Below are 25,884 nucleotides of genomic sequence, written 5' to 3' on the forward strand. Positions count from 1 at the left end.
AGCGAGCTGAGAACACGGTACAATGGGTGCCTGTTTGAACAAAGCCTATTCATAAGGTCGCTTCAGACCCTCCTGGGGTCTTACCTGCCTGCCTCGTCTTACCCACATGTTACGCCATTTTCTCGTTGGCTGGTTGATGCGTGTTGTGTTTCAAAAATAAGACCAGTCATTATCCCAAAACAATTTTGAATCATTAAATCAATTTTCCTCATACTTTCCCCGTTAATTAGCCTGAGAAAGGCAGTGTGTAAGTTGCAAGGTACCATCTTTATCCATTATCCATAATATTAATATTATTATACATAATATAAAATAAGAAAGCCCGTCTCAGCTTCAGTCCCAGTCCTAACTGTAAAGTACGAAAGAGAAGAAGACAATTAAAAGGCAACCTGCTGGCGATGCTTTATAAAGCGTACATAATTCAGCTCCTCTCATTAAGGGTTACCTGATATTTGACAAGTAGCGTCTTTGAGCGTCTTGAGGCTCAAGAACATACTGAGTAGGCGAGTCCGTTTGTGTGTATGCGTGTGTTTGTGTGTGTGTGCGCGTGTTGGTGTGGGTGTGTGAGGTGCTTGCCAAAAAAGTGTGTGTGCGTGCGTGTGGATTGGTTTGTGCTTACAGTTGAGCGTGTGTCTGTACACACGCACAACTGTCACGACCCACAAACACACACTTTAATTTGACCCTGTGGCCTTCACCCCCTCCAAAATCCCGCAAAGCGTCGAGCCCACCACAGCAGGTCTGGTGCTCTGCTGCTTGCTTGAGGCGGGTATCGACGTGGAGGAGTCAGTGCTGAAACTCATTACTCACACACCGGGCCCCTGGCCCAACGCCACGGTCCTCCACACCTCGACGGAGACAGCGCTGGATGACCAAACAGATGCCATTCAAATTTAAATCCCACTTAAAAGATAACGTTTATTTCCCCCTCCATCCTCCGCTGCATCCCACGGCGGCATGTGGCTCAGGAGCAAGAGCGGGTCGGCTGCTGACGGGAAGGTTGCTAGTTCGATCCCCCGGAGTGTCGAGGTGTCCCCGAGCGAGACGCCTCACCCTCACTGCTCCTGACGAGCTGGCTGTGGCCCTGCATGGTTGACTCCGCCGTCGGTGTGTGGATGAATGGGTGACTGTCGGGCAATATTGCAAGCACTTTGATTGACCGCTGGCACTGTAAGCAGTGTATAAATGCAGTCCAATGCACTTGCCATTCCCACGACAGCGTTTTACCTTGCTAGTAATCTGTGTGTGTGTGATGACTCCGATACCTCCGTGTAAACCTGCTGTTGGCTGGCAAACATCTTCTCTGTAAGCGGCCTTTGGTCCTGAGGTTAAGTGGAACAAAGGCTCAGAGCCGTGGGGCGGTCAGGGTCTGGGTTTCAGCCCCGGGCGCTCTCCCGCGTACCTCTGTCGAAACTCATTAATGAGACACTAGGGTCCTGACCGCAGCTGACGGCAGCCAGGATGACAGCCACACATACATCGTGGTTAATGACCTGCAAACCAGGAGGGGCCGACCATGCTCCGTGTTTGTGTGTGTGTGTGTGTGTGTGTGTGTGTGTGTGTGTGTGTGTGTGTGTGTGTGTGTGTGTGTGTGTGCGTGTGTGTGTGTGTGTGTGTGTGTGTGTGTGTGTGCGTGTGTGTGTGTGTGTGTGTCAGGAATCAGGAATGATGTTTCAGCATCTGTTCGAGTGTACGTGTGTGTGTGTGTGTGTGGGTTACATCTTTGCGCCTCCTTCACTGAGCAAAGTCTGTAATCACCCAGGGCCTTTTCATTAAGTGGAAGTTTGATCAGGGAGGCTGGGATCCCAGCTGGAGACAGGGAAGAATGACACAGCATTTTGGGTGTCGTTAGCGTAGCGTAGCTCGTGGTGGGGTTGTTAAAAGCTAACGTAGTGCGGCTCAAATGTACAGCAGCTCGTATTACTGTGATTGCAATCTTAACGTCTGTAATTATGAAGCAATGAGCTAGACTCTAAATCTACTATTCGCCACAATCTGATGGATCTTTTATTCATGGGCTTTATTTCTTCTTTATATTACCCTAAATCGTGTCATAAATTGAAATTCATGTTCATCAATATTAATATTTTCCCTCTGTCTCTCTTTGGATTTGTGTATGTGTGTGAGAGTGTGTTTCTGTCCGTGTCTGTTTGTGCATGCGTATCTGTGCGTTTGTGTGTGTGTGTACCTATCCGTGTCGGTCTGTGTACCTGTGTGCCTGTCTTTGTTTGTTTGTTTGCGTGTGTGTGTGCCTACGTGTGTGTGTGTGTGTGTGTGTGTGTTTGGGTGTGTGTGTCACAGATTCACTGAGTTCCTGGAGCCCTTCGAGCGCGTGATCCAACCGGAGGAGCTGTGGCTGTACAAGAACCCGCTGGTGGAGTCCGACCACATCCCCAAGAGAGTCATGTTTGTAAGTGGCACCGCGGTCCACCACAGTACCCCCCATCATCATCGCCCCATTGCTGCCCATCCACGCGTCTCTGTCTGCGACACTGCAATGCACGGCAACCTGGGTGTCAGTCCCGGCTCACGGACGATCCCACTTTAATGACACTAATTGATTGAATATATAGCCCTGCTCTAGGCTCCTAAAAGCACTCTATATAGTGAGTGAGTTTGTGCGTGTGTTTGTGTGTGTGCGCGTCTGTCTGTCTGTCTGTCTGTCTGTCTGTCTGTCTGTCTGTGTGTGTGTGTGTGTGTGTGTGTGTGTGTGTGTGTGTGTGTGTGTGTGTGTGTGTGTGTGTGTGTGTGTGTGTGTGTGTGTGTGTGTGTGTGTGTGAGAAACACACACACAAAGCTCACCACACACTGGTCACAGTGGAAAGTTGGAATGATGAAACTTAGACTGTACTTTATAATTAGACCCTAACAACGCTCCTCTAAAGAGTCAGAATGATCCGTTATTAAAAGACGATATCGATGCTTGAGACTCGTTAGAGATGTGTTTGACTGATTGTTACTTTAGTGCTTGTTGTTCTGTTTTTAAAGAGCACCCTGAGCGATGTGGGATCTTAAAGTGGAATCAATTTAATGCAACGCCCAAATAGTGCTGACATTTGTGGTTCTATTCATTTATTTATTCTTATTTTGTTGTATTCAGTGCTTTTCGTGCCATGAATTCCAGCAAACTTAATCCCCTAACATCTATGCATTATAATATATAGACCAGATCAAATGCAGTGCAAAGGATAGAACTCGAAAGATCCTTGCTTCTTCTGACAGCGTCGAGGTGTCAATGTTTCAGTAAATCATTTATATTTAAAAAGCAATAAATATTCAAGCCTGCATTCTGTGGCTGCATGCGTGTCCATCCCTCATGACGGCCTACCGTGTCATTTTCCCGTAGATATCAGAAAATAAAATGGAAATGGTTTCCTGACGCATGCGAGACGCAATCGATTCCCCCACACCAAAGTCGTCTTCGTCGTCCGCAAAACGTCAAGCGTTTCCCATCTGGAATAAATAAAGATCTTATCTCATTGTAACGCGTATGTGAATACCTGAACGCATCCGTCCGTTCCAGGATACATTCTCATCCCGTTGCCATGCCACTCGTCTCCTCTGGCTGCTTCCCTATTCAACCAGGGACAGTGTCTGTGGATATTGCCTAAGTAGGTTTCTTCCTCCATTTGAATAGAGGAGAAGGAACACAGTGGGATAACAGTGGGAATAAATTACCATTCAGAATCATGAACCAGTCAGCCTGCCTGGGGTGATCCAAGAGGGGAAGCTGGCCAGGATTTTGATTTTTTCCTTTTGGAAGAGAATGTGGAAGCAGGGAAACATCTATGAAATGGTGAGCATGGTTATTTGCATATTAAGTGGGGGAAGTAAAATGGCGACCGGGAAATCACATGTTGATGCCTTCTTGGTGATGTACCAGATACCAGGTCTGAAATAAGGGGAACATTATTACAAATACAAGGCTTAAATAGCAAATAAGGAGAACATTATTACAAACACAAGGTTTACACAGCTCTGTCAATTCAGCCCCAGCAATGCTCAGGGAATGTAACCCACTAAATGTGGGTAGACCTGACTAGACCTTTATACCGAGAATGTGCCTCAGTTACTAAACCTTTATACAGAGGATGTGCCTCAGCTACTAAACCTTTATACAGAGGATGTGCCTCAGCTACTAAACCTTTACACAGAGTATGTGACTCAGCTACTCAACCTTTATACGGAGAATATGACTCAGCTACTAAACCTTTATACAGAGGATTGCTGTAAAGCAGAGTGCACCTGTGTTCCTCCCAGGAGACCCCTACCTGTAACGGATGTTTGGGGTTCCTGAGGCGGCGGAGGCCATCTTGTAGTCGACCTGCGAGAGGGAATGCCCAAGCCTCGGGGCATTCGATGCTCGGTGGTCGATGATAAAACTGTACATGTTTTTGCTTTCGCTTCCTCCAGGCCATCTCCTTCCTCACTCCCTTGGCCGTCATATTTGTGGTGAAGATCATTCGGAGGACGGACAAGACGGAGATCAAAGAGGCGTGTTTAGGTGTGTACTTTTACTATTTAATGGCAGGAGAACTTGTTAGGCGTTTGAATCCTCTTTTACCTGATTCACAAGAATGAAATCCAGGGCAATTATACAACGCTAAATAGAATATTGAAATCAGTTGTCAGCTAACCTCTGAGGTATAATTTCAGGCGGTTGTAATTAGCTGAATCCTGTTGTTTTCCTGCTATGCCTGAAGACAGTCGTGACTGTGCATTGGCGGACATTTGGAACGTGGTGCGGAACAACGAAATCAATTCCAAAAGTTGCAGCACCAACTTCTCCCAGTGTTATGTTAATCAGACGCTTTTACTAGACGCTTTATCTTGTTTTGTGTTAAGTGTTAGCAGAGCTGTAGTTGCACAATGTTGGTGAAGAACCAGGGTAGCTATTAAAATGACACAAAAGTGTGTGTGTGTGTGTGTGTGTGTGTGTGTGTGTGTGTGTGTGTGTGTGTGTGTGTGTGTGTGTGTGTGTGTGTGTGTGTGTGTGTGTGTGTGTGTGTGTGTGTGTGACGTGTGTGTCTGAGTGTGTGTGTGTGTGTGTGTGTGTGTGTGTGTGTGTGTGTGTGTGTGTGTGTGTGTGTGTGTGTGTGTGTGTGTGTGTGTGTGTGTGTGTGTGGTTGACAGAGATGGAGAGCAAGGTAACCACCAACAATCTGGTAAAACTCTGAAGTATAATAACTCCTCGTATCATTTGTTTTGAACTGCATCATAATAATCGTTTGTTGCTCCTTTTTTACCTTTATCTTATTCATTTTGCGTTTGATTTCCATTTCCAGCTACAATCAGCCGCTAAAGAGAATGTGATAAACGTCTATCACAATAATTTAGATGTGGTTGAAACATTCCTCCAAAAGAGTGTAAGCGGTACCGCTTGGCGTGCTTTTTCATAAACTGATGACCAAACTACTATTAATTGGGGCTATATGTTACATTTATTCAATTATATTAGCAGTAGAGAGATTTGCATTGCTCATATGAAAAACATTAAAGGGTTTCATTCGGTCTCTGGCTCTCTGGGGTAGACTAGCCTTACAGAGCAAATCCTTTCCCCTACCGAGCTCTGTGTTCTCTCTTTGCTCTGTTACCCTCTTCTATTCATTTATTTATGATCTGCTGCTCATTTATTTACGTTGTCATGTATCTGCCTCAGTTTAGAAATTGTGTTTGAAAAGGCTTCTATCAATAAAGTTGGCGAGGATAGTTTAAAATTCACGAGATCATCTTCATCAGAATCCAAAAGCTGCTGTTGGATTGGAGTGGGAATGAGTTTTGGATTTCTGTTTGTGTCACAGTTCCTAGCTAGACAGTACAGAACGGAGGCCAAAGAGACGATTCCAGAGTTTCATGAGGTGTGAAGGTTATTACTCACTTACAAAGTAGAAAGTTTCAAAGCTGAAAGATAGACAGATGCTGTGTGCTCAGTACCAGCCATCGATTGGTGGGTAGGTGAGAGGATCTGTTTTACTTCTGACAATATTTTGGGAGAAGACCCCCTCCTGTTCCTGTAAAGTTATTGATCCCTGATTAGTGATGGGATGGGATTCCACCCATGATGCATATTTATCCTGAGTTAAAGGCTGCCCTTCTCGTCTGCAATAAGAAACCGCTCAGTCTTCATTCCTCCCTCTCAGCTGAATTAATCACATCGGAAATAACAAATGTATGTTCGCCCCCTCGTTATTGACGGTGTATGAACAGGCTGCTGTATATGACACTGGTGCTTTGCATTCCCGAGCAAGCCCAGGGAGATACTGTTACCACTAAGCAACCTTGGTTGAACTGGTTCTGCTGGGAATTACCCACAAGGGCCAGATCATTCCAAGTGGTTCGCTATAGTCATGGCTGCAATCAACTATTTAATACTGGAACTATTATACTATATCACTATTGTTAAACGGTAATATAAATCGGTGCTATTTAAATGTAATTGCTACAAAGGATTGCTTCTCTGACAAAAGCAACGCACTCACTGAACCCACGGTGTCCTCTAATGACAGAAGGGTACACCTACCTGGAGTGTGGGGACATAAATCATATTTCTCCTATTATAACGGCTTTGACAGAAGTGTGAGCGGGCAGAAAGATTCACACTAACAAGGAGGACTGGTTCTGATACCTTCCTAGTTGGCACCGGTAGAGGAGAGGAGAGCAGATGGGGTGAGACGGGGCGCTGGGGAAGTCAGTCCACCACGTTTAATCACCACACAACTGTTGTTTCTGGGCCGTTGTTCCAGTGCAGGCATTGTTGTGCATACGTGATCAGATCTATCTGCCTCACCCAATGCTGATTGGTTCAGTGATAGGGCTGGGCGATTAATCGAATTTTGATCGCGATTACGATCTTAGCGTCAAACCACCAGAAAATTAACATAATCGAGTTTTCCGATTTTTGGTTATTTTTTATTATTTGTTTGGGCCAAAGCCCAAAACCAAAAAAACACATTGTCTTGGCCCTTGCCAATCTTTTTTTTTTTTTTGGCCCCCTGATAGTCGTTGGCCCTGGGGCTTCAGCCCAGGTAAGCCTGTGCATTAAGGTGGCCTTGCCCTTCCCTGTGTACCACAAAGATAGCTAGGAAAAGACGCATCACAATGCTAAGTACTATTTCTAAGTGCAAGGACGTACAGCATACAGTAACTTGTCATTTCCTTCTCTCTCTCTTTGTGATCAGCTGTGACACTGGCTCTGGCGCTGAATGGAGTCTTCACAAACACCATCAAGTTGATCGTGGGCAGGTATGCTAATCAAACATGAACCTCTGTTGTTTTGGTATCATAAGAACTGCATTATATATGAAACGAAACAAAAATAAACGCATTATGTAAGAAGCATAAACTGTCCATAATTAGTTTCTAAGTGCTATGGGTGTTTGTGTTTTCTTTGTGTGTGACAGGCCCAGGCCGGACTACTTTCACCGCTGCTTTCCAGACGGGCAGATCAATCCCAAGATGCTTTGCACCGGTGAACAGGAGCTGGTCTCAGAGGGCCGCAAAAGCTTCCCGAGCAGCCATTCCTCCTGTGAGTACCGCACCGCCACCGCCACCGCGGGATGCCAGCATACCTGCTTAACCTTGAGCAGAGGTCCATGCAGCTAAAGCGTGTTCTGGCTCCTTCTAGATCTTCTGGTTCTAGAAGTTGGTTATACCAGTGTTACGTGCACATGTATGAATATAATCAGGGCCCGAAAATTGTGAGGTCCGGAGGTTTCGTTTTGGCGGACACGCACACGCACCAACAAATGTCACACACAGCGGACACCGGGTAACAACTCTCAACTGAATTAAGCATTTGCTCATCTCTGAGAAGTTGATTTTGTAGACAGTTGTGTTTCAGTTGGAATTAACTTAGGTCTGGAACTCGGTGACCTCATGGCTACGGGTGTTTATATGAATACATACATTGTTGGCTGCTGGAGTTCCTTCCTGTAAGTGGTGAAATGGCCAAAGTTAGATTTGCGGCATGAGGCTAGCACTCTTCAGAATCAATCTGGGATTGTTTTCGAGTGGCTGCCAGTTTTTATCGGGCTCTCTGTTTGGAGGAATCAAATTCAGTCCTTCTGTTTCACAGCTCCTTCTTAAACTGGGTGATCATTTAGACAATACTGCCTTCCCAGCTGTCCAAAAATGTGTTTAATAATTCATGTGTCTCCACAACACTTGCTCTTTTCCATCACATGTATATTGCTCGTGCTTGTTTGGACAAAGATATGAATATCGGTGATTCAACCAAAATCAATGACTTTATTGCAGCGAGGATGTGTCAGAGGAGACAATGTGTGCCGTTTTAATAACGCAGGCGACAGGCTAGGCAGTTCACAAAGCATAAAACCTCACTGCTACACTTCCCTGCTGTTACTCCGTCTTCAGAAGAGCGTTTTCCTCTAACTGACATCGCGTCTCTCGGCTAGAAATGAAAAGTAAGTCGTCTGCTTCGGCACTCCGTCCCTCATAAAGTCTCTGAGCGTCTTCGGGGACAAACAGTCACCTCCGCAACGAGTCCCAATAATCGAAGCCTCGTTCTCTCTTCGTCGCTTCCGTCTTTTGAGATGTTTCAGTGGAGCCGCGTCGACGGTTTACAACATAATGATGTGGTGTGTGGGAAGGAGGAGAGAAGGGAGGAAGGGAGACGCAGACAGGCCCATCATTACATCCTTGTTAAACCTTTGATTGGAGAAATGCTTGAGGTTTTGCTTTACACAAAAAGCAAGAATTTCTGTGGAGGTAAATAGGAGCTGAGCCGTGTCATGCTATTTCATAATCTGATGGGGTGTGTGTGTGTTTCTCTGGGGGGGGGGGGGGGGGGGTGGGAGCATCTGTTTGGATACCGACCCCTGAAGGGTGATTCACGAGAGAGACCCAGCGGCTGCCTTCACCTGGCAGCAGGTTGGATATCTTCAGATACAGCACACCGATATATAATGAAAGTGTGATTGGTCCTTTGAACAAAGGATACCTGCTTGGCTCGACATGCTATGAGCTCGCCTAGCCGTTGTGAATCCAAGCAACCTCTCTGTGTCCAAGCGCGAAAGCGCTGAGCAGAGTTGAGTCGGCGGGCTTCCATGTTAACAGCGCCAGGTAACATCCAAGACGTATGAAACGGACACGGTACGTATCACCTTCACACGATGGGATGAGAGGCGAGTGCGTCGTGCAGCGCGCAGTGTACGCTATTCGATTTCACGTTCGAGGTAATGGAGCGTTCGATTTAATGGAGCCGGTCTCACGTCCCGCTTTGAAAGGTGATACCTGAGCTCCCTCCAGCCCGTGTGTTTACTGTCTTTCCCTGGCACCCCTCCAATGAAGGGGCCCCGTGCGGTCTGCGCCGCGTCCCGTTGGCAGCGGCGAAGAGGGGGGGGGGGGGAGATGGCTCTGTAATTCAGCGCTCCGCCACGCTAGTGCTGCATTCATCTCAGTCCCTCCTAATGCCCTGACGGAGCTGTGGCCCGCGTCACGCTGCGAGGGGGAGACGAGGAACGCTGGGGGGGGAGCCAGCAGGGTCGTGTCTAGAGACAGGACAGAAAATAACTCTGTTCCCCACGCGTGGGAGTGTGTGCATGGCACACGCAGACGCCGCCTGTAGCTACGTGTGTGTGTGTGTGTGTGTGTGTGTGTGTGTGTGTGTGTGTGTGTGTGTGTGTGTGTGTGTGTGCGTGGGTATGTTTGTGTTTGCGTGTGCGCGTGTGTGTTTGTCTGCCTCAGATGCTCAACAGATTCAGACAATTGGTTTTAAGGGCAGAGAGGAAATATAGATTATATATATGTGTGTGTATAAATATGTTTATACACATATATATATATATATATATATATGGGTGCTAGAAATAGAGAGAGAGATAAAAAGAGAGAGAACGTAGTAGATAGATTTGTCGATTACTTATTTTTCCAAGAAAGAAAATGGTAAATTGAGATAAACTGCAATTGACAGGGCTGAGAACTACGATAATGAATTGCTAAATGAAACCACTTCAGACCTGCAGGTTCTTCTTTCCATCTTAATGCAATTTGCTATTTTTCATAAACATTTAGTTTCTGCAAATATAAAGCCATTAGAATGGATTGTTGAATAAGAAGGGTTTCAACAACTCACTGTTTATTATACATCAGGTCTTCGGGGGAACTAATTAAATTCCCGCGAGACAGAACCAATCATCTCCAATTTAATATCCGCAAACATTTTGCACGGTACGTTTTCAATAAGTTCATCCAAATTCGTCTCCAATTGAATCATATCATTCCATCATATTAGTTTAGCACCTAGAATGACGTCCTTCCTTCCGATTGGCCACCGTTCGAAGGACTAAGCCATAGTGATGGGAAAGCAGCCTCCGTACAAACTCTTCCTCGGTCGTAGAATGCAAAACGACAACAGTGGATTTCCCAACAGAGTTCCCAGCGGCCGTTTCTACGCTCTGAAGGATCTGCCGCTGTTCTTGTGGTCATAGGTCAGAGTTCATAGGTCAAGTCACGGTGTTTGATAAATATTAAACCGACTGCATTCTATACTGCGCTTTTCTAACCAGTGGCCCATGAAAGCGCTTTACAATATCTCCTAACATCACATTTACAATTACATTTAGGGCATTTAGCAGACGCTTTTATCCAAAGCGACTTACAATAAGTACATTTGTCATAAGAAGTGCATCAATATATCGCTGTCGGTACAGAAAGGATGTTCATAGAACCAAGTGCAAGTACAACAATCGCTAGGCTAACCTATTCCCCGTGTTACAGCAATGATAGCAGCTACTTCAGTTGCTACACAGTTAAGTACTATAATACAATACAATATAATACAACACAATACAATACAGTGTACAATGGTGGCCAGAAGGGGAAGGGTGGCTATGCAGTGTCGAGGTGGACTCTGAACAGGCGCATTCACAAATTCACGGCAGAGTCCAGCATGCGAGAGGACAGCAAGCTCGTCGGGTTAGGGTGAGGCGTCTTGTTCAGGGACACCTCGACACTCATCCAGGAGGAGACAGGGATTTAACTAGCAACCTTCCGGTAACCGTCCAACCCACTATACCTCCTGAGCTACTGCCACCCCCACAGGGTGCAGGCTTTTTTAACCGTGGCGAGCAGCAGTGGAATGCTCCCCCATGGATGAGAATAGTTGGCGTGGTGTCAGGCTGTGCTCACACGTCCTGGTAATGAGACGCAGCGCGTGCTTCACCTCTCGCCTCGGTGCAGTGGATAATCATGTAACTTCATTAATGCTCCAGCCTCGTTATGGACGGTGGCGTTGTCCTAATGAACCGTCATTTGTGGTTTTATCTCGAAGCGTTCAGGCAATATATTCATGGTTATGTATAGTCGATTGGAAACTTAAGACTGAGGATGATCCTTAAAATCTCTGGATAAATATTACACATTCAATTGATTTTTTGCATCTTCAGTCTTTCCTGCATTTTTAATCGACCCATTATAACTTAATATTGTTAAATGAGCAAGTAGTTCATGCATTGATGATAACAGTGTTCTTTATTTTCTCCTTTCACTTCCTCAAAATCGGAATTATTTCCACTGCCTACACACAAACACACACACACACACACACACACACACACACACACACACACACACACACACACACACACACACACACACACACACACACACACACACACACACACACACACACACACACACACACACACACACACACACACACACACACACACACAATGCATTGTTGCCAACCAAACATCATGTCAAGAAAATGTTGTAAAAAAAAAGTTCACAATGCCACTTGCCAGCATGAAACAATCTTGTCTAATTAACCCCATCATTTTTCACAACATTTATACATTTGGAATAATTTTCCAATTAAAATGTTGGTAAATTAATTTGTCTAAAATAAATCTGCGCTCTACATTGCGACAGGGCTGAAAATTATAACTGAAAAGTAGACTTATTACTATCTTTCATGCATCAATTCACACACACACATACACACACACATTCTATATCCTCTCTCTCTCTCTCTCTCTCTCTCTCTCTCTCTCTCTCTCTCTCACTCTCTCACTCTCTCACTCTCTCACTCTCTCACTCTCTCTCTCTCTCTCTCTCTCTCTCTCTCGTCCAGCTCTCTCTCATGGCCACTTATGTTTTTATTCAATTAGTCCTCCAAATATGCACAGTTCTCTGTACTTTGGGATTCCGGATTACTCTTCAAAGAGTTCTGATACACAATTAAAACTTTTACAACATTGTATAAGAATCGAACAACACTATCCCTCTACATATTCCAGAGAAAACTGCTTGCTCAAAGGCGTCTTTTAGAACCGGTGATTATGTTTATTCCTTCATGTGTAACAGCCTTCTGATTATGAACAATAGTCAATGTCCAGATTACTGCTGAGCATGTCCTTTACACTGTACGCAACAACAAAGCCTCCAGATTCGTCATTCATCAGACAGAATGAGCTGACAGCAGCAAGCTGAGAACAAATGAGTACAACTTACAGCACTTATAGAAGTTAAACGGGGACGATAATTCTCCAGGGCATTTTTCCTACTTACCTGTTTTACATGCTGTTGTATGATGTGCTATCCTCTTCGTTTAAAATAATTACATTGCATAATGTCAAAGGTAATGGATTGTTTTGTGTATTCTGCATATGTGGGACCGGTATGTGTGTGTCCCTTGTGAATACAGGCAAGGGAGAAGTGAGGGCTCCATTTAAGTTTTACTACTTTGTTGCGTGGCGCTAGTTTGCCAATGTCGCTGGGTCGTTGTGTTGTAACGGGGATGTCAGGCCAGAACACTGGACGATGAGTCAGCAACAACCGCCTTACATATTGGCCCAGGTAGAACATTGAAATTGGACATTAGCATCAGAGCACATAAACCACCCGCTGTGTTCTATCGTCGGGCCAGGGATTACACTTTAAGTTGCAGTGACCCCCCTGTTTCAGCCCCAACTCCAACACTGTGAGATCCGGAAGAGAAGTGTTCTGGGCCAGGAGTTTTCTAAAGGAGGGGCAAGGTGCCAAGTATAGGGGTCTCGCGGAATCAATTAATCACAAATAAGAAAAGGCTACAGAAAGACTAGGGTGTTTCCTCTTATATTTGAATCCCGGGTTGTTTCTGGTGAGGTCTTCTTCCATGGATGGCACTGTTACAAATAGTGCCACCCATGATTGCCATCAGGTGCCCCGATTGCCCTGATTACCCTGTTTACCCTGATTGTAACCGGGTAATTCTCCTGCTGGAGGAGGACCCTCATACCCGTGGCATCACGGTCACTTCGTCGTGACATCAAAGTACCTCTGAGTAGAACGCTATGATAGGTCTTGGTTTGTGGTGATGGCCCTAGGTTATGGCTCTAGCTGCATGGTGATGGCTCTAGGTGCTTGCTGATGGCTCTAGGTGCTTGCTGATGGCCCTTGTTACGTGCTGATGGCCCTCGGTGCGTGCTGATGTCCCTTGGTGCCTGAGCGTAGTGGCAGGCCCGTGGCTTCCAGCTCGCCAGCCTCAGACACACGCTGCAGTGCCCATAACGGCTCATCTATTTCCCACCAGGAGTCAAAATGGGGAGAATGGCAGACGAGACTGCTGACTCCGGGGAAAACACTTTAGTTGAAATAAGGGCAATAGTTCAGCACTACGGCTTTCTGCGATTTATACAAAATCAACGGGATCCTTCTTGTTTTTATCTCCTAGCTTTAGTTTACCAATCCACCCCCGGTGGTTATCGTTCAGCCTGCCTCAACCTCTCTTTTCTTTTGTACCTCTCCTCTCCTCTCCTCTCTCCTCTGCCCGACCCTCCAGTTGCGTTCTCCGGCCTGGGCTTCACCTCCTTCTACCTGGCGGGGAAGCTGCAATGCTTCACGGACCAGGGTCGTGGACGGAGCTGGCGTCTCTGCGCCATGGTGCTGCCCCTCTACAGCGCCATGATGATCGCCCTCTCCCGCACCTGCGACTACAAGCACCACTGGCAAGGTGAGCCACCAGCGAGACGGAACCAGTGTACCAGTAGAACCGGCTCCCGTGCCCCTGGCAGAGGTGTAGAAACATGGGCAACGCTTAAAGAATAAATGCATATTCGTTCAACATTACTTACCATTAGTTAATGCTGCAATAGGCATTAACTAACATTCTGTTCATTAACATTTAACTTACATTATAGTCACTACTACAACACTACTAATGGTGTTCATGTTAACTAAGGTAGGGATGTTCATGTTTACTATGGTATTAATTTACACATTAGTTAACAGGATTAGGCTTAACCCTGGATTGCAAAATCAATTGATTTCCTTCTGTCCCTTCCAGCCGATTTAAGCTTTGCCAAGACTTGAACGTTTTCTTGATATGATGGTTGGTTGGTAGCGACAGGATACATCCCTCTATAACCCCTGACCCCAACCCCTGACCCCAACCCCTGACCCCTACCCCTGACCCCAACCCCTGACCCCAACCCCTGACCCCAACCCCTGACCCCAACCCCTGACCCCAACCCCTGACCCCAACCCCTGACCCCTACCCCTGACCCCTACCCCTGACCCCAACCCCTATGCTTATAGGTTATCCCTGAAGGTAATGCTGTATCATTACGATTATTTCCCCGTTCACTAGGGTTAATGAATGGCTAATTAATGTACCCTTATGGCCTGACCCTTACCCTGGAGTTTCAAGTGTGTAATTAGCTAAATGTAGAAAAACTGAACTCAAACAGCAGGGTCAGCAGTCAACCGCTGAAGTCAAATGAGGGAATAAAGTGAGGAAGCAAAGTGGAAGAATCACTAAGAGCCCCTGATCCCCTCGCCAAGAGGCACCTTAACCACACAGGCTTAGCGAGCGGCGGGAAGCACAAACACTTATTTATGTAATACAAACGGGAAAAACGCTGCAAATCTTTCCCAACACCAAGATTGGCAGGCTTATTTGTGGACCAGTTTTGATTTGATTAATGATTGACATCTTTTTATTGGCTGGTCGATTTCAAGTTTTCTTGATTGTGCATTCCGATTCTAATTACGTTATTAAGGGTTGTCAATGTGTGCATTAAACATCAGAGAATGACGTGCCACCAAATCCATCGCAGCCGCACGTCATTTCACTCTATTGATTCCCTCCTGTCCGTTCCGGCCGAATTGCTTTGCCAAGACAGACTTGAACATTTTCTTGACATGATGTTTGGTTGGCAGCGAGTGGATACATCCCTCTGTGATAGTTTTTTAAATGTTGTTCATCAGTGCATCCGTCACTCTAAAGGAGGAATATGTTGTGTCTGATTGACGAGAGATTTAAGCAAATTGAACAGACTGTTATCGTAAGTCAGTGATAAGTTTGCAGCGCAAACCATAAAGGTCGTAGACAAAGAGGAAATCAGTGAGGAATCATTATTGGCTCCATTCCTCATCTCTTATGAAAACAAATCAATGGTCTGTTTGCATGCAGCCAGGCAAGTAGAGGGGCATGAGAAAATGTAATTAAAAAACAATTACGTCCAATCCTCTCGCCATGTCTCATCGCACGATGCGTCGAGAATGGATAACTGTGCGAGGAGCCGATCTCCGTCAAACCTACGCACACACGGCCTCCTGGGTTCACGAACACAACGAACGCCAACACAACAAACATTGACCAACGCACAGGTCAAGCCGTGAGGTATTAGAAGAAAGGTCGCAGACCGCTTCCCGAAAAAGCTTGGCTGAGACGTTCACAATGCAAGTTTTGTTTACTCTTCAAGCAGCTCTTCAAGTTACTGACTGTTTTTAGCCTCATGAGTCTGATTGGAAATGTTTGTTGCTAAATGCAGTCAAGACCTGCACGCTGTTATGTAGGAGCAAACATATAAAAAAATAGGCCTATATGATTAAAAATATATGATATAGCAGATCATCAGCAACCACACCCACCAACAATTAAATCAACTTTTTACTTTTCACAGTCAAGGGTAAAAATACCGATGTGAATATGCACCCACGTACACACCTACCCGCTCCTGGTGGCCTAGTGCTATTATAAAGTGAACAATATGGCACGCCTTTATATATCGAAACCAAGAGAGACAGCAGAAAATCAGACCACTTTAAAACACACAAAGCAATTAAACGTGTTGCATTCAAGCGGTTGGACTCAGAAATGAAGGTTAGCGCTTTCGAAATAAAATGCTTGTTCGTTTCCTCCGAGTGCACACGCTATTATTTCTTTAACAGGAGTTTGAAAAACGTCCCCTTTTAATCGACATGGCAGAGCAGAATGGAGACGCAGTCATTCAGTTCACGAATGCACCCCCAGCCCTCAACAGTATGACGTGTAGTCCCTTCATAGATGAGGGCGATGATGTTCTAAGCAGGAAGCCTTAGCTTGGAACTCTGGGCGGACATCTTGCGGTCTTGGACTCTTGTATGGGTCCTTCTTGTTGATCCGGGGTGACCTCTAACATGAAAAATTCCCTTGTTACAGCTGCCCATGGAATATAGAAAGATGCAATAATAAAATAAAGTGTCCAAAAATACATACATACATACATACATACATACATACATACATACATACATACATACATACATACATACATACATACATACATACATACATACATACATACATACATACATTAATTATTCTTCTTCTTCATGTTTAACCTCTGTTTTCCTTTTATTCCTAGTCTGTTTTACATAGTTTTGAATGATGACTATATGCTCTGTAAGGTGACCTTGGGTGTCTTGAAAGGCGCCTCTAAATTAAATGTATTATTATTATTATTATTACATACATACATACATACATACATACATACATACATACATACATACATACATACATACATACATACATACATACATACATACATACATACATACATACATACATACATACATAAAATAAAATAAAATAAAATAAAAAAATCACACAGTGACTGTACAATGTCATGCCAAAAGGGCATAAATGTACACCCCTAGGGGTTACACACTAAATGTGGCTAAGAGGTCCTTCATTACAGAATAAATTAATTAATTAAACATGTACAATGGAATTTGCACATTATTACATTGAAGTATTGCAGAATTTGCAGTATAAAAGGTAGAGGAAGGGGGGTTTAAATACAGGTGGTTGTTGGTAGGTAGGTGTAGATCTAGATCTAGGTGTAGCTCTGGGTGTAGGAGTAGGAGTATGTGTATCTGTAGGTGTAGGTGTTTAACTCCCACAGAATAAACAAATGTGTATAGTGACACCAGATGACCTACAGATGACACCTAGAGGTAGACACTCAACAAGGGGATCGAACCCGGTGCCTCTCAGCTGGGAATTGAGACCCCTCAGCTTCGATAGCATCCTATCTCCTTGTGCCATCATCAGTGTGCAGGCTGGTCAAGGAGCCGTTATGGGGTCAGAACAGTCTCATTAATAATGAATGCACAGAGAAGGATTCACACATGTATTTTGTGATTTATACATAAATTACTCTCTTCTCACAAATACATTTCAATGCACACACAAATGGATATCGGTATGTATAAATGTAAAATTTGTCCATAAACAAAAATGAGTTTCACAAACACATTTCTGATCCACAGACGAATATACCTTGTTTTAAATAAATGTAATATAAATCCATAAATATATGAATTAAAAAAATATTTGCAATTTTCATCAAAATGTGTTTGGATGTTGTTACATTTATATACAAACTGTTAAACTTGAATTTACAAGACGCTTTTCATTTGTGAACTTGTTGGCATTTGGTCTGTATTTATATGTGGATTTTTGAGACTCTCCTGACGTGGCTGGATTCACAAATGTATTTTTTTCAACAAGGAACTCTCTGTAGCCAATCCGATGCCTCCCTCGTTTTCAGCTAATCACATGACTGCAGTGACTGGGTTTTTACATTGTCGGTGTCAGAAATGTGTTTGTGAAACTTATTTTTGTTTATGGATTTATTTTACATTTACACATACCGATATCCTGTTGTGTGTGCATTGAAATGTATTTGTGAGAAGAGAATAATTTATATATAAATCACAAAATACATTTGTGAATCCTTCTCTGTGCATTCATTATTAATGAGACTGTTCTGACCCCATAAGCCGTTGCTAGGCAACCCGTTGAACCTGAGGCGAACCAATGAATGGTCACATTACACCACAGGGGACCCGATGATGTACTGTAATATATACGTTTAATCAATGTGTATTCATCCGCCCGTCCTGGAAGAGGGGGGGAAGCCTTTGGGATCAGGATCGGGAAATGCGCTGTGGCAGATCGCTGTCTCTCCGCAGGGTCGATGGAGGGAAAACCACAACAAACTAATCACAGTCATACTCTATAAATATCGCTGACAGCAATCACAGAGACTCGCCAGGAATGCGACAGACTCGTAAAAAGAAAACAATGTCATAAATCTGCCTTCCCCGCGTGACAGCAGTCGGAAAACAATGTGATTAATGTGCCCGGCTCCATGACAACAGTTTGAACGTGAGAGAGCTGGGGAAGGGATGACACGATTGCATGAGACCCCCCCCCTGTAACACCCCCCCCCCCCTCCCAACATCCCCTGTAACGGATTCAAACTGACGCCTTTTATCATGTTTACGTCATCCCCCCCCCCCCCTGCCATGCCTGGGACCCAAGACTAACAAGACACAAACACAACTCCTCTTCCACCGATATAGCACAACTCTCATGAGCCAGTGACTCATGCCTTCAGGTAGTAGACGTCTTCTGGTGATCGCACCTCCCACACAACACCTCGAGGGTCTTAAAAGACAATAGTGCAACGTTGTACCCCCATAACGTGTCATTCTGGACTTCATTAATCCTGGACTTGTGGCGGCAGGTGGCTCAAGAGGTAGAGTGGGTTGGCTGGTCACCGGAAGGTTGCTAGTTCGATCCCCGGCTCCTTCAGTGTGAGAGTGTCGAGGTGTCCCTGAGCAAGAAACCTCACCCTAACTGCTCCTGACGAGCTGGCTTGCGCCTTGCATGGTTGAGTCTGCCATCGGTGTGTGACTGTGTTCATGAATGGGTGAATATTAGGCAATATTGTAAAGCGCTTTGAGCGGGCACCGGTTAGAAAAGCGCGGTATACACACAACCATTCAAAAGTTCGGGGGTCAACCAGACTATTTCATGTTTTCCATGAAGACTCCCTTTTATTCAACAGTTTTCAGCAGTGCTAAAATAATTGGTCAAGGGTTTTCTAATCATCAATTCGCCTTTTAACACGATTAGCTAAACAATGTAGGCCTACCATTAGAACACAGGAGTGATAGTTGCTGTAATTGGCCTCTGTACACTGTGTTGATGGTGTGTGTAAAAATCTGCCGTTTCCAGCTAGAATAGTAATGAATCACATTGACAATGTCTAGACTGTATTTCTGATCAATTTAATGTTTTCTCCATTGAAATGAAAAAAGCTTTTCTTTAAAAAAATAAGGACATTTCTACGTGACCCCCAAACTTTTGAGCGGTAGCGTTAACGCCGTCCATTTATCGCTTACCTCCACAGACGCCGTGGTGGGCGGGCTGATCGGCTTTCTGTCCGCGTACTTCTGCTACCGCCAGCACTACCCTCCCTTCCTGCACGCTGAGTGCCACCTGCCTTACGCCAGCCTGGCCGCCAACGCCGCCGCCGCGCGTCTGACCTTGCACCCCCTCCAGGACGAGCAGCCCACCGACAACTCCACCACCCTGCCCCTGGAGGGGCTGAACGAGGGGCCCGTATGACTAGTGCCCCTGGGGAGCTCCACCCCCCCATCAGCCATCCGGCGCAGCCCCCCACCACCACCCGACCCCTCTTGACCCGTTCAGCCCGCCACCAGCGCTGCACACGCCTCCAGTGACTGACTGACTACGAGTCATCGTGTCGTACACATTCCAGTAGAGAAGAGATGGCTCAATGGCCACCATCTCTTTTGGGGTCTCTCTCTCTCTCTCTCTCTCTCTCTCTCTCTCTCTCTCTCTCTCTCTCTCTCTCTCTCTCTCTCTCTCTCTCTATCACTCTCTCTCTCGATCACTCTCTCTCTTACACATTCTCAATCACTCTCTCTCTTACACATTCTCAATCACTCTGTTCTCTCTCTCTCTCTCTCTCTCTCTCTCTCTCTCTCTCTCTCTCTCTCTCTCTCTCTCTCATATCCATTATCGGTTGCATCACTTCTGGTTAGTCTACATTTAGTTTTGTATGAAAGGGGAACATAAAAATACGTGACAACATATACAGGCATAAAAACATAAAAAATCCTGTTAACAAAAAAATGCTAATAAGGAGTGAGATCCAAGCTTAAGTTCCAAGAGATAGCATGTGTAAAAGGCAAAAGCTTTCTCATTTATTGGTTTCGATGATTTCATACCATTAGTATTATTATAATTTGAATGACTATAAATAAGAACTGGTTTTAGGTTTTGTCTCTAAACGTAAGCGTTTTATAAATGAGCGTGTGGAGTGCGTTTGGAGGATGGCCGGTTTATGCAGCCTCTCCTGGCTCGAGTCAGACTGATTGGACTCTGGGGCTGAGTGAGGCTGCACACCTGTTGTGCATTAAATAATCAATTTTCTGAAGCACAGGTTCAACCAGCAACCACCGCCGACCCTCTGTGAGGTGTCCTGCAAGGAACCATGTGACACCTCCCGCTCTAACCGTTTATAACATCGACCCCCGAAATAATAAAAAGACGATCATCCACACACACTCCTTACGAGGCAAACACTGCAGCTCAGAGAAGCTGCTTCTGAATAAGTTATCCATGACAACGGCATGTTGAATATGAATGAGAATAGAATCTATCAGTAGAGGTTTTCTTTTTTTAATTTAATCTTTATCTCTTGGAAAAGTGCAATGTCCTAATTTAATCCAACCCTGACACGGTGTGTAGTACCTTCATCTTTTTAAAGCATATTAACTGAGAACGGTTCAGCCAACACAGGCAGGTGGAACTTGCAAGGCAGAGGGGGAATATTGTGCCGGTATCCAATCAAATATTAATTCTGGGTTCCTATTATCGGCGGTTAGGCAGTGCCAAAGAGAGAGCCACGGGGAATGAGACTCTGTTCCCTCGGAAGCAGACATCTGAAAGTAAAACACAACGTATCTCCACACTAAATATTATCTTCATGGCAATATTTTGCTCTCCTGTTTCCATTTCATTTGCCGTAACTTCAGATTGCATCTTTCAGATTTCTAGTTTCCTTTAAACAAGCGTGAGCAGCCTTATCGATTAATCCACTTGAAAGCGATTGATATGACCATGCTGTGTGTTCGCTGTTGACTACTGTATGATCGACAAACCCGGAGCACAGGGAGACACATGCAAACTATAGACACGCTCTGCAACGAAACTACTAGCATGTAGCGCACATAGGAGCAGACACTCGGTTAGCGTGGCAACAACCCCTTCTAACAGTGTAGAAGCGTATCTTATATTGGCTTGTATTAATATTTGATACAGCTTATAATTAGCCTGGTATTATAATAACCATCATAAGCCCTTGATGTATTTAGTCCAGTAGGGAGTCAAGGCTTTGGGATGTTTTTAAAAAGGATGATCCACACTTAAAGTCACTTTATCACACACAAATCAAACTTAAGTTTTCTGAGTATATATGTATGTGTGTGTGTGCGTTTGGGGTTGGTGTGTATGTGACGTCTGCGCTTGTGTCTGTGTGTATGTGTGGAATTCTGTGCGGGACATGGGTAGATGTATGGGTGTGGATGTGCGTGTGTGTGTGTGTGTCTGCATGTGTGCGTGTGTGTGTCTTAGTGCGTGCATGGTCCTTCTGATCAGTCCAGTGGTCACAGACCAGTGCCAGGCTGGTGCAATACAATACAAAACCAATCACATGTCACGTGTGAACCTCCTATTCCTGTACCCCGCATTGTAAAGAGGGTCCTACCATGTCCTATCAAAGGTGCTAGGCTACGCACATCAAGCTAAACAGAGACAGACCATCACATAGACCACCGATGGCTTTGTTCAACGGTTGACATCGCTAGTGTCGAAACAGTTGCTACACAGAGTCCGGTTGCCGTCGGCAACAACACCGCACTTGTTTATTAGAAAATGTATAAAAGCAAAGCTGATGAGCTTTGTTGGCATGTGAGAGAGACGCTTTGTCAGTGAAGTCTCATAGGTTAAGAGGTAGTCTATGATGTAGTCCCCGGGTAAGCACTATACCGCAGAGTTTCCTTGTGTATGCATTGTGGCTTATTTCTAAAGCGTCGTCGTGTGAAGATAACAAAGAAGACGTTCTTTCGAGTACGGTTGTTTTGTTTTCTCCGGATTCCGCATCCGATGTCTTTTGTTTTGTTTTTCACCCATTTTACCATCTCATGGATTGAAGGAAAAAAAAACACAAGAGAGGTATTTGATTCCATAAGACACGAATAAAATGTTTCAGAAGTAAAACACAAAAGAACGTAGGACTAGGAGCTTACCTTATCTTTGAATGTAGCATGCCAGTTCCATTTGTGAAGAGAAACCACTATTTTCAATGACTTAGCATGTCTGGCCTTGACAATATGTTTGAAAACGATGTATCTTTTGCTGTTTATGAAGTTATGTGTACCACAACAAGGGGACTGCGGCTGTGAGCGACGGACCACCGAGGAAAACAGAGGAACCGCTCGTGTCTTAATCCATCTTGATAAGTGGAACCTTTTATCCGTGGCCCCGGAGTGAGAGAGACCGAGGGGCCACCGGGATACAAAACAAAAGGATTAAAGGATTAAAGCGGAGCAGATACTGTACACCTTGATGATCAGAAGATAAATATGATGATCCGGTTTCTTATTATTATGTGTGTAAATGAACAACGGCATATTATGCAGCAGCAGATGTTCGACATGTCCAACTCATCCTGGGTTCTTCATTCTGCTTGATGAATCCATGCTTCAGTGAACTCCTTGGCATAACTGACACTGATTGCTGTGTGTGTGTTTGTGGGTGAGTGTGTGTGTGTGTGTGTGTGTGTGTGTGTGTGTGTGTGTGTGTGTGTGTGTGTGTGTGTGTGTGTGTGTGTGTGTGTGTGTGTGTGTGTGTGTGTGTATGCACCTGTGAAAGTGTGTGTGTGTGGCGTGCGTGGGGGTCAACGAGTGTGTCAACGTGCTGCTAATGGAATAGTGTGTCGTGTTGTTTCACGTCGGTCGTGCTGCACTTTTGTTTTTGGGTGTTTCCAATAAAGCTGTTCTAACTTTACGCCTTTTGTTTTCATTGTGGATTTAATGGGTTTTTTATTCATGCGCAGAGATTTAGTGTTACTTCTCTTCCAGGCTATTAGACCACAGAAACATTGAGTTGAATAAAGAGCCATCTGGTTCTTCCTGCAAGTACTGTTGGATTTTAAAGGGCTATTCTTTCTCTCATAGATTATTACAAAAAAGGATCTTTCGAATGCAAAATCAATGTCACTAAACCACATGATCTTTCTCACTGAATTATACAAAAACTAAAATATTTGGATCACAGTAAAACTTGACCTTTATCAATGTTGATAACTTGCAAATAAGGCAAGCTGGGTGATGGATGGTTTTAAAATATGTTCATTCTGTGATATTAGAACCGGCCCTCATTAACACAAATGATAATCAATCATCTTCAAGATAAAATGCAAAACAGCCGATCACCACAAGCCAATGATTTCCTCATATGAGCAGATGTTCCCAGAACAGTACAGAGAAGTTAAACCACTGTAGGACAGGAAACACCCCCCAGGATTTGCCCTTCAAGGGTTCCAGGGGCAGGTATGGATGATCACTCAAGGCGTTGAAATCAACTTACATGCTATGCAGTCGCAGAAGAGTATCTAATATCACTTAACATTGCGGTACCCTTCACTGTGCCTCCCAGCGCTGTCTTAATGCATTAAGCTCATCACCAGAGATCCCTCACGCCTTTCAGAAACATGATACCATAGTATGCTGGTATTTAGAGCGATTATACATTTGTATTATCAGTTAGAGATAACTATGAGAGCAGTGGTCTAATAAAATGGATCAGACAGACCCGGAGACGCTAGAATGATTGTACTGTTGCACGGCATTCTCTTGCCATATGTTGGATATATGAAGCATAAAGAAACGTATGGAAAACCTGTTGTATTTCTGCAAAGCTCTGATGTAGCTAGGATGCTTGGACTCCCTCAGAACATCTACGGTTTCAACTTCATGTTCCATCCATAGCCGCAAAACCCTTGAATAATTAACACTCTATCGTGCCTATTCTTTTCATTTGCAGCCTTCCACTCTTCTCCTGATAAACTGTGACGTTTGTGAATAATTGATGAGTCTGAAGTCTGAAGCAGGCAGCAGATGAGGGATTGGCCGTGGATCACTCTCCGCACTATCTCCGCCGACACCGAGAGCAAGATACAAAGTTTTCTTCTTTGTTTACCTCATTTAGCTTAAAGCTCGTAGACACAATCTCAAATGAACATCTGTTGTGTATTTGGTAAACAATATATATCTTTAATGCATTACCATTGTCTTGTGTGCGTCTTTGCATTCTAAATTGCAGCTCCCAGGCAAAGACGCTTAATTGCAATTTTGCAAGTCTAATGTATCTGGATCGGGAGATAAGGTGGGCCAGGGAATATGGTTTCAACACAGAACTCATGGCCATCATTTAAAAGTGATATTCAATTCTCCTGTAGCTGCTCTGAAAAATTATTAAGATATTTAAAGTGTAAAACACATCTAATCTTTAATCTTTAAAAGTATTCAGGATTTCTGGGCACATGCAGAACTATTACCCCTCAGTCTAGAGCAGGGGTCAGCAACCTTTTCAACATGCAGTGCCAGTTTGCCATTTTCTCGTTACTGAGTGTGCCTTAAGCAACAATATATAAAAATTAAGCTGAATTATGACACAGGGACCAAAAACATTTCCAGAAGACCTGGAATTGTACTATTTTCATGTAGTCCACAATCATGCATCAACATTTTAAATGTTTTTTTGGTTGTTATATTTGTAACTTGGGCTTACAAATTATATGTCCCATCTTAAAACACCATTTTCAGAAACTCATTCAAAAACATATTTGCATTGTGAGAAATGTAAAAAACGAGAATATATGAGAATGTTGAAACCATCCACATCAATATGTTTAAGACATGTACAGCTATGCAAAACCATGTGAAGGCGATGCATACAGCAACAACACCACTTGCAAAAATATTTTAAATATTTTCTTTACTATTACTCACAACATAGGTCTAAAAACTATTAATTTATCCCATTTCAGAACACTGCTTTCTGTAACTAATTTTAACATATTTGCACTGGGAGGAAATGCCAAAAACAGAATACGGTGCAAAAAAAATCGGTAGTAATGATTATGCTGCCGCATTGTGCTGTGCATTTTTTTAATAATAAAATAAAAATAAAAAATACTTTTACTTTCTTACTTTTTAAACCCGGTTTCTAAAAGAATAAAAAGAATAATAAAAAAATAAAAAAATCTTTTAAGTGTGCCAATGATTATGCTGCCCCGTGCCAGTGGTGGCACACGTGCCTAGGGTTGCCGAACCCTGGTCTAGAGCATACATTCTAGGAACTGACAGGGAAACCAAACCCAGTGTAAAACCATTCGGCTTTCAGATTCTTTATTTTTTTTTAAGGTTGGTGAAAGGAGGGATGAGCATTTATTATGAACTATAACTTTAGTGCCATGTTAATAGAATATGTCCTGGCTCTAAGTTAGGACAGGACATCACACTACAGTTTCTTGGCCAACGCAGCTCTAACTATTATATATATCATTGATCACCGTCTCACGGATGAGATGGAGCATTGTACATGTTGCAGCCGTTTTGAATCATCCTGGCTGCTGTGCCACGCACCATAATCTTTCTGATTTCCATGATGGATGCCTTCTCTCCGATACAACGAACACACTTGCTGAACGGCGGTTGCAGCGTACAAAT

General features: G+C 44.2%; 1 protein-coding gene across 1 annotated transcript in view; it reads left to right on the forward strand.

The window, feature by feature from the left end:
* Window positions 1-23,158, forward strand: part of plpp4 (phospholipid phosphatase 4) — a 42,022-nt gene extending 18,864 nt beyond the window's left edge. The window contains exons 2-7 of the mRNA XM_060073114.1: window positions 2,302-2,410; window positions 4,414-4,504; window positions 7,179-7,242; window positions 7,401-7,525; window positions 13,784-13,954; window positions 19,473-23,158. Of these exons, the coding sequence (XP_059929097.1) occupies window positions 2,302-2,410; window positions 4,414-4,504; window positions 7,179-7,242; window positions 7,401-7,525; window positions 13,784-13,954; window positions 19,473-19,690 (778 nt within the window). The 3' untranslated portion in view covers window positions 19,691-23,158. The remainder of the gene's footprint in view (window positions 1-2,301; window positions 2,411-4,413; window positions 4,505-7,178; window positions 7,243-7,400; window positions 7,526-13,783; window positions 13,955-19,472) is intronic.
* The last annotated feature ends 2,726 nt before the right edge of the window (window positions 23,159-25,884 follow it).

Source organism: Gadus macrocephalus, chromosome 15 (genome assembly GCF_031168955.1).
Source record: "Gadus macrocephalus chromosome 15, ASM3116895v1".
Taxonomy (NCBI): domain Eukaryota; kingdom Metazoa; phylum Chordata; class Actinopteri; order Gadiformes; family Gadidae; genus Gadus; species Gadus macrocephalus.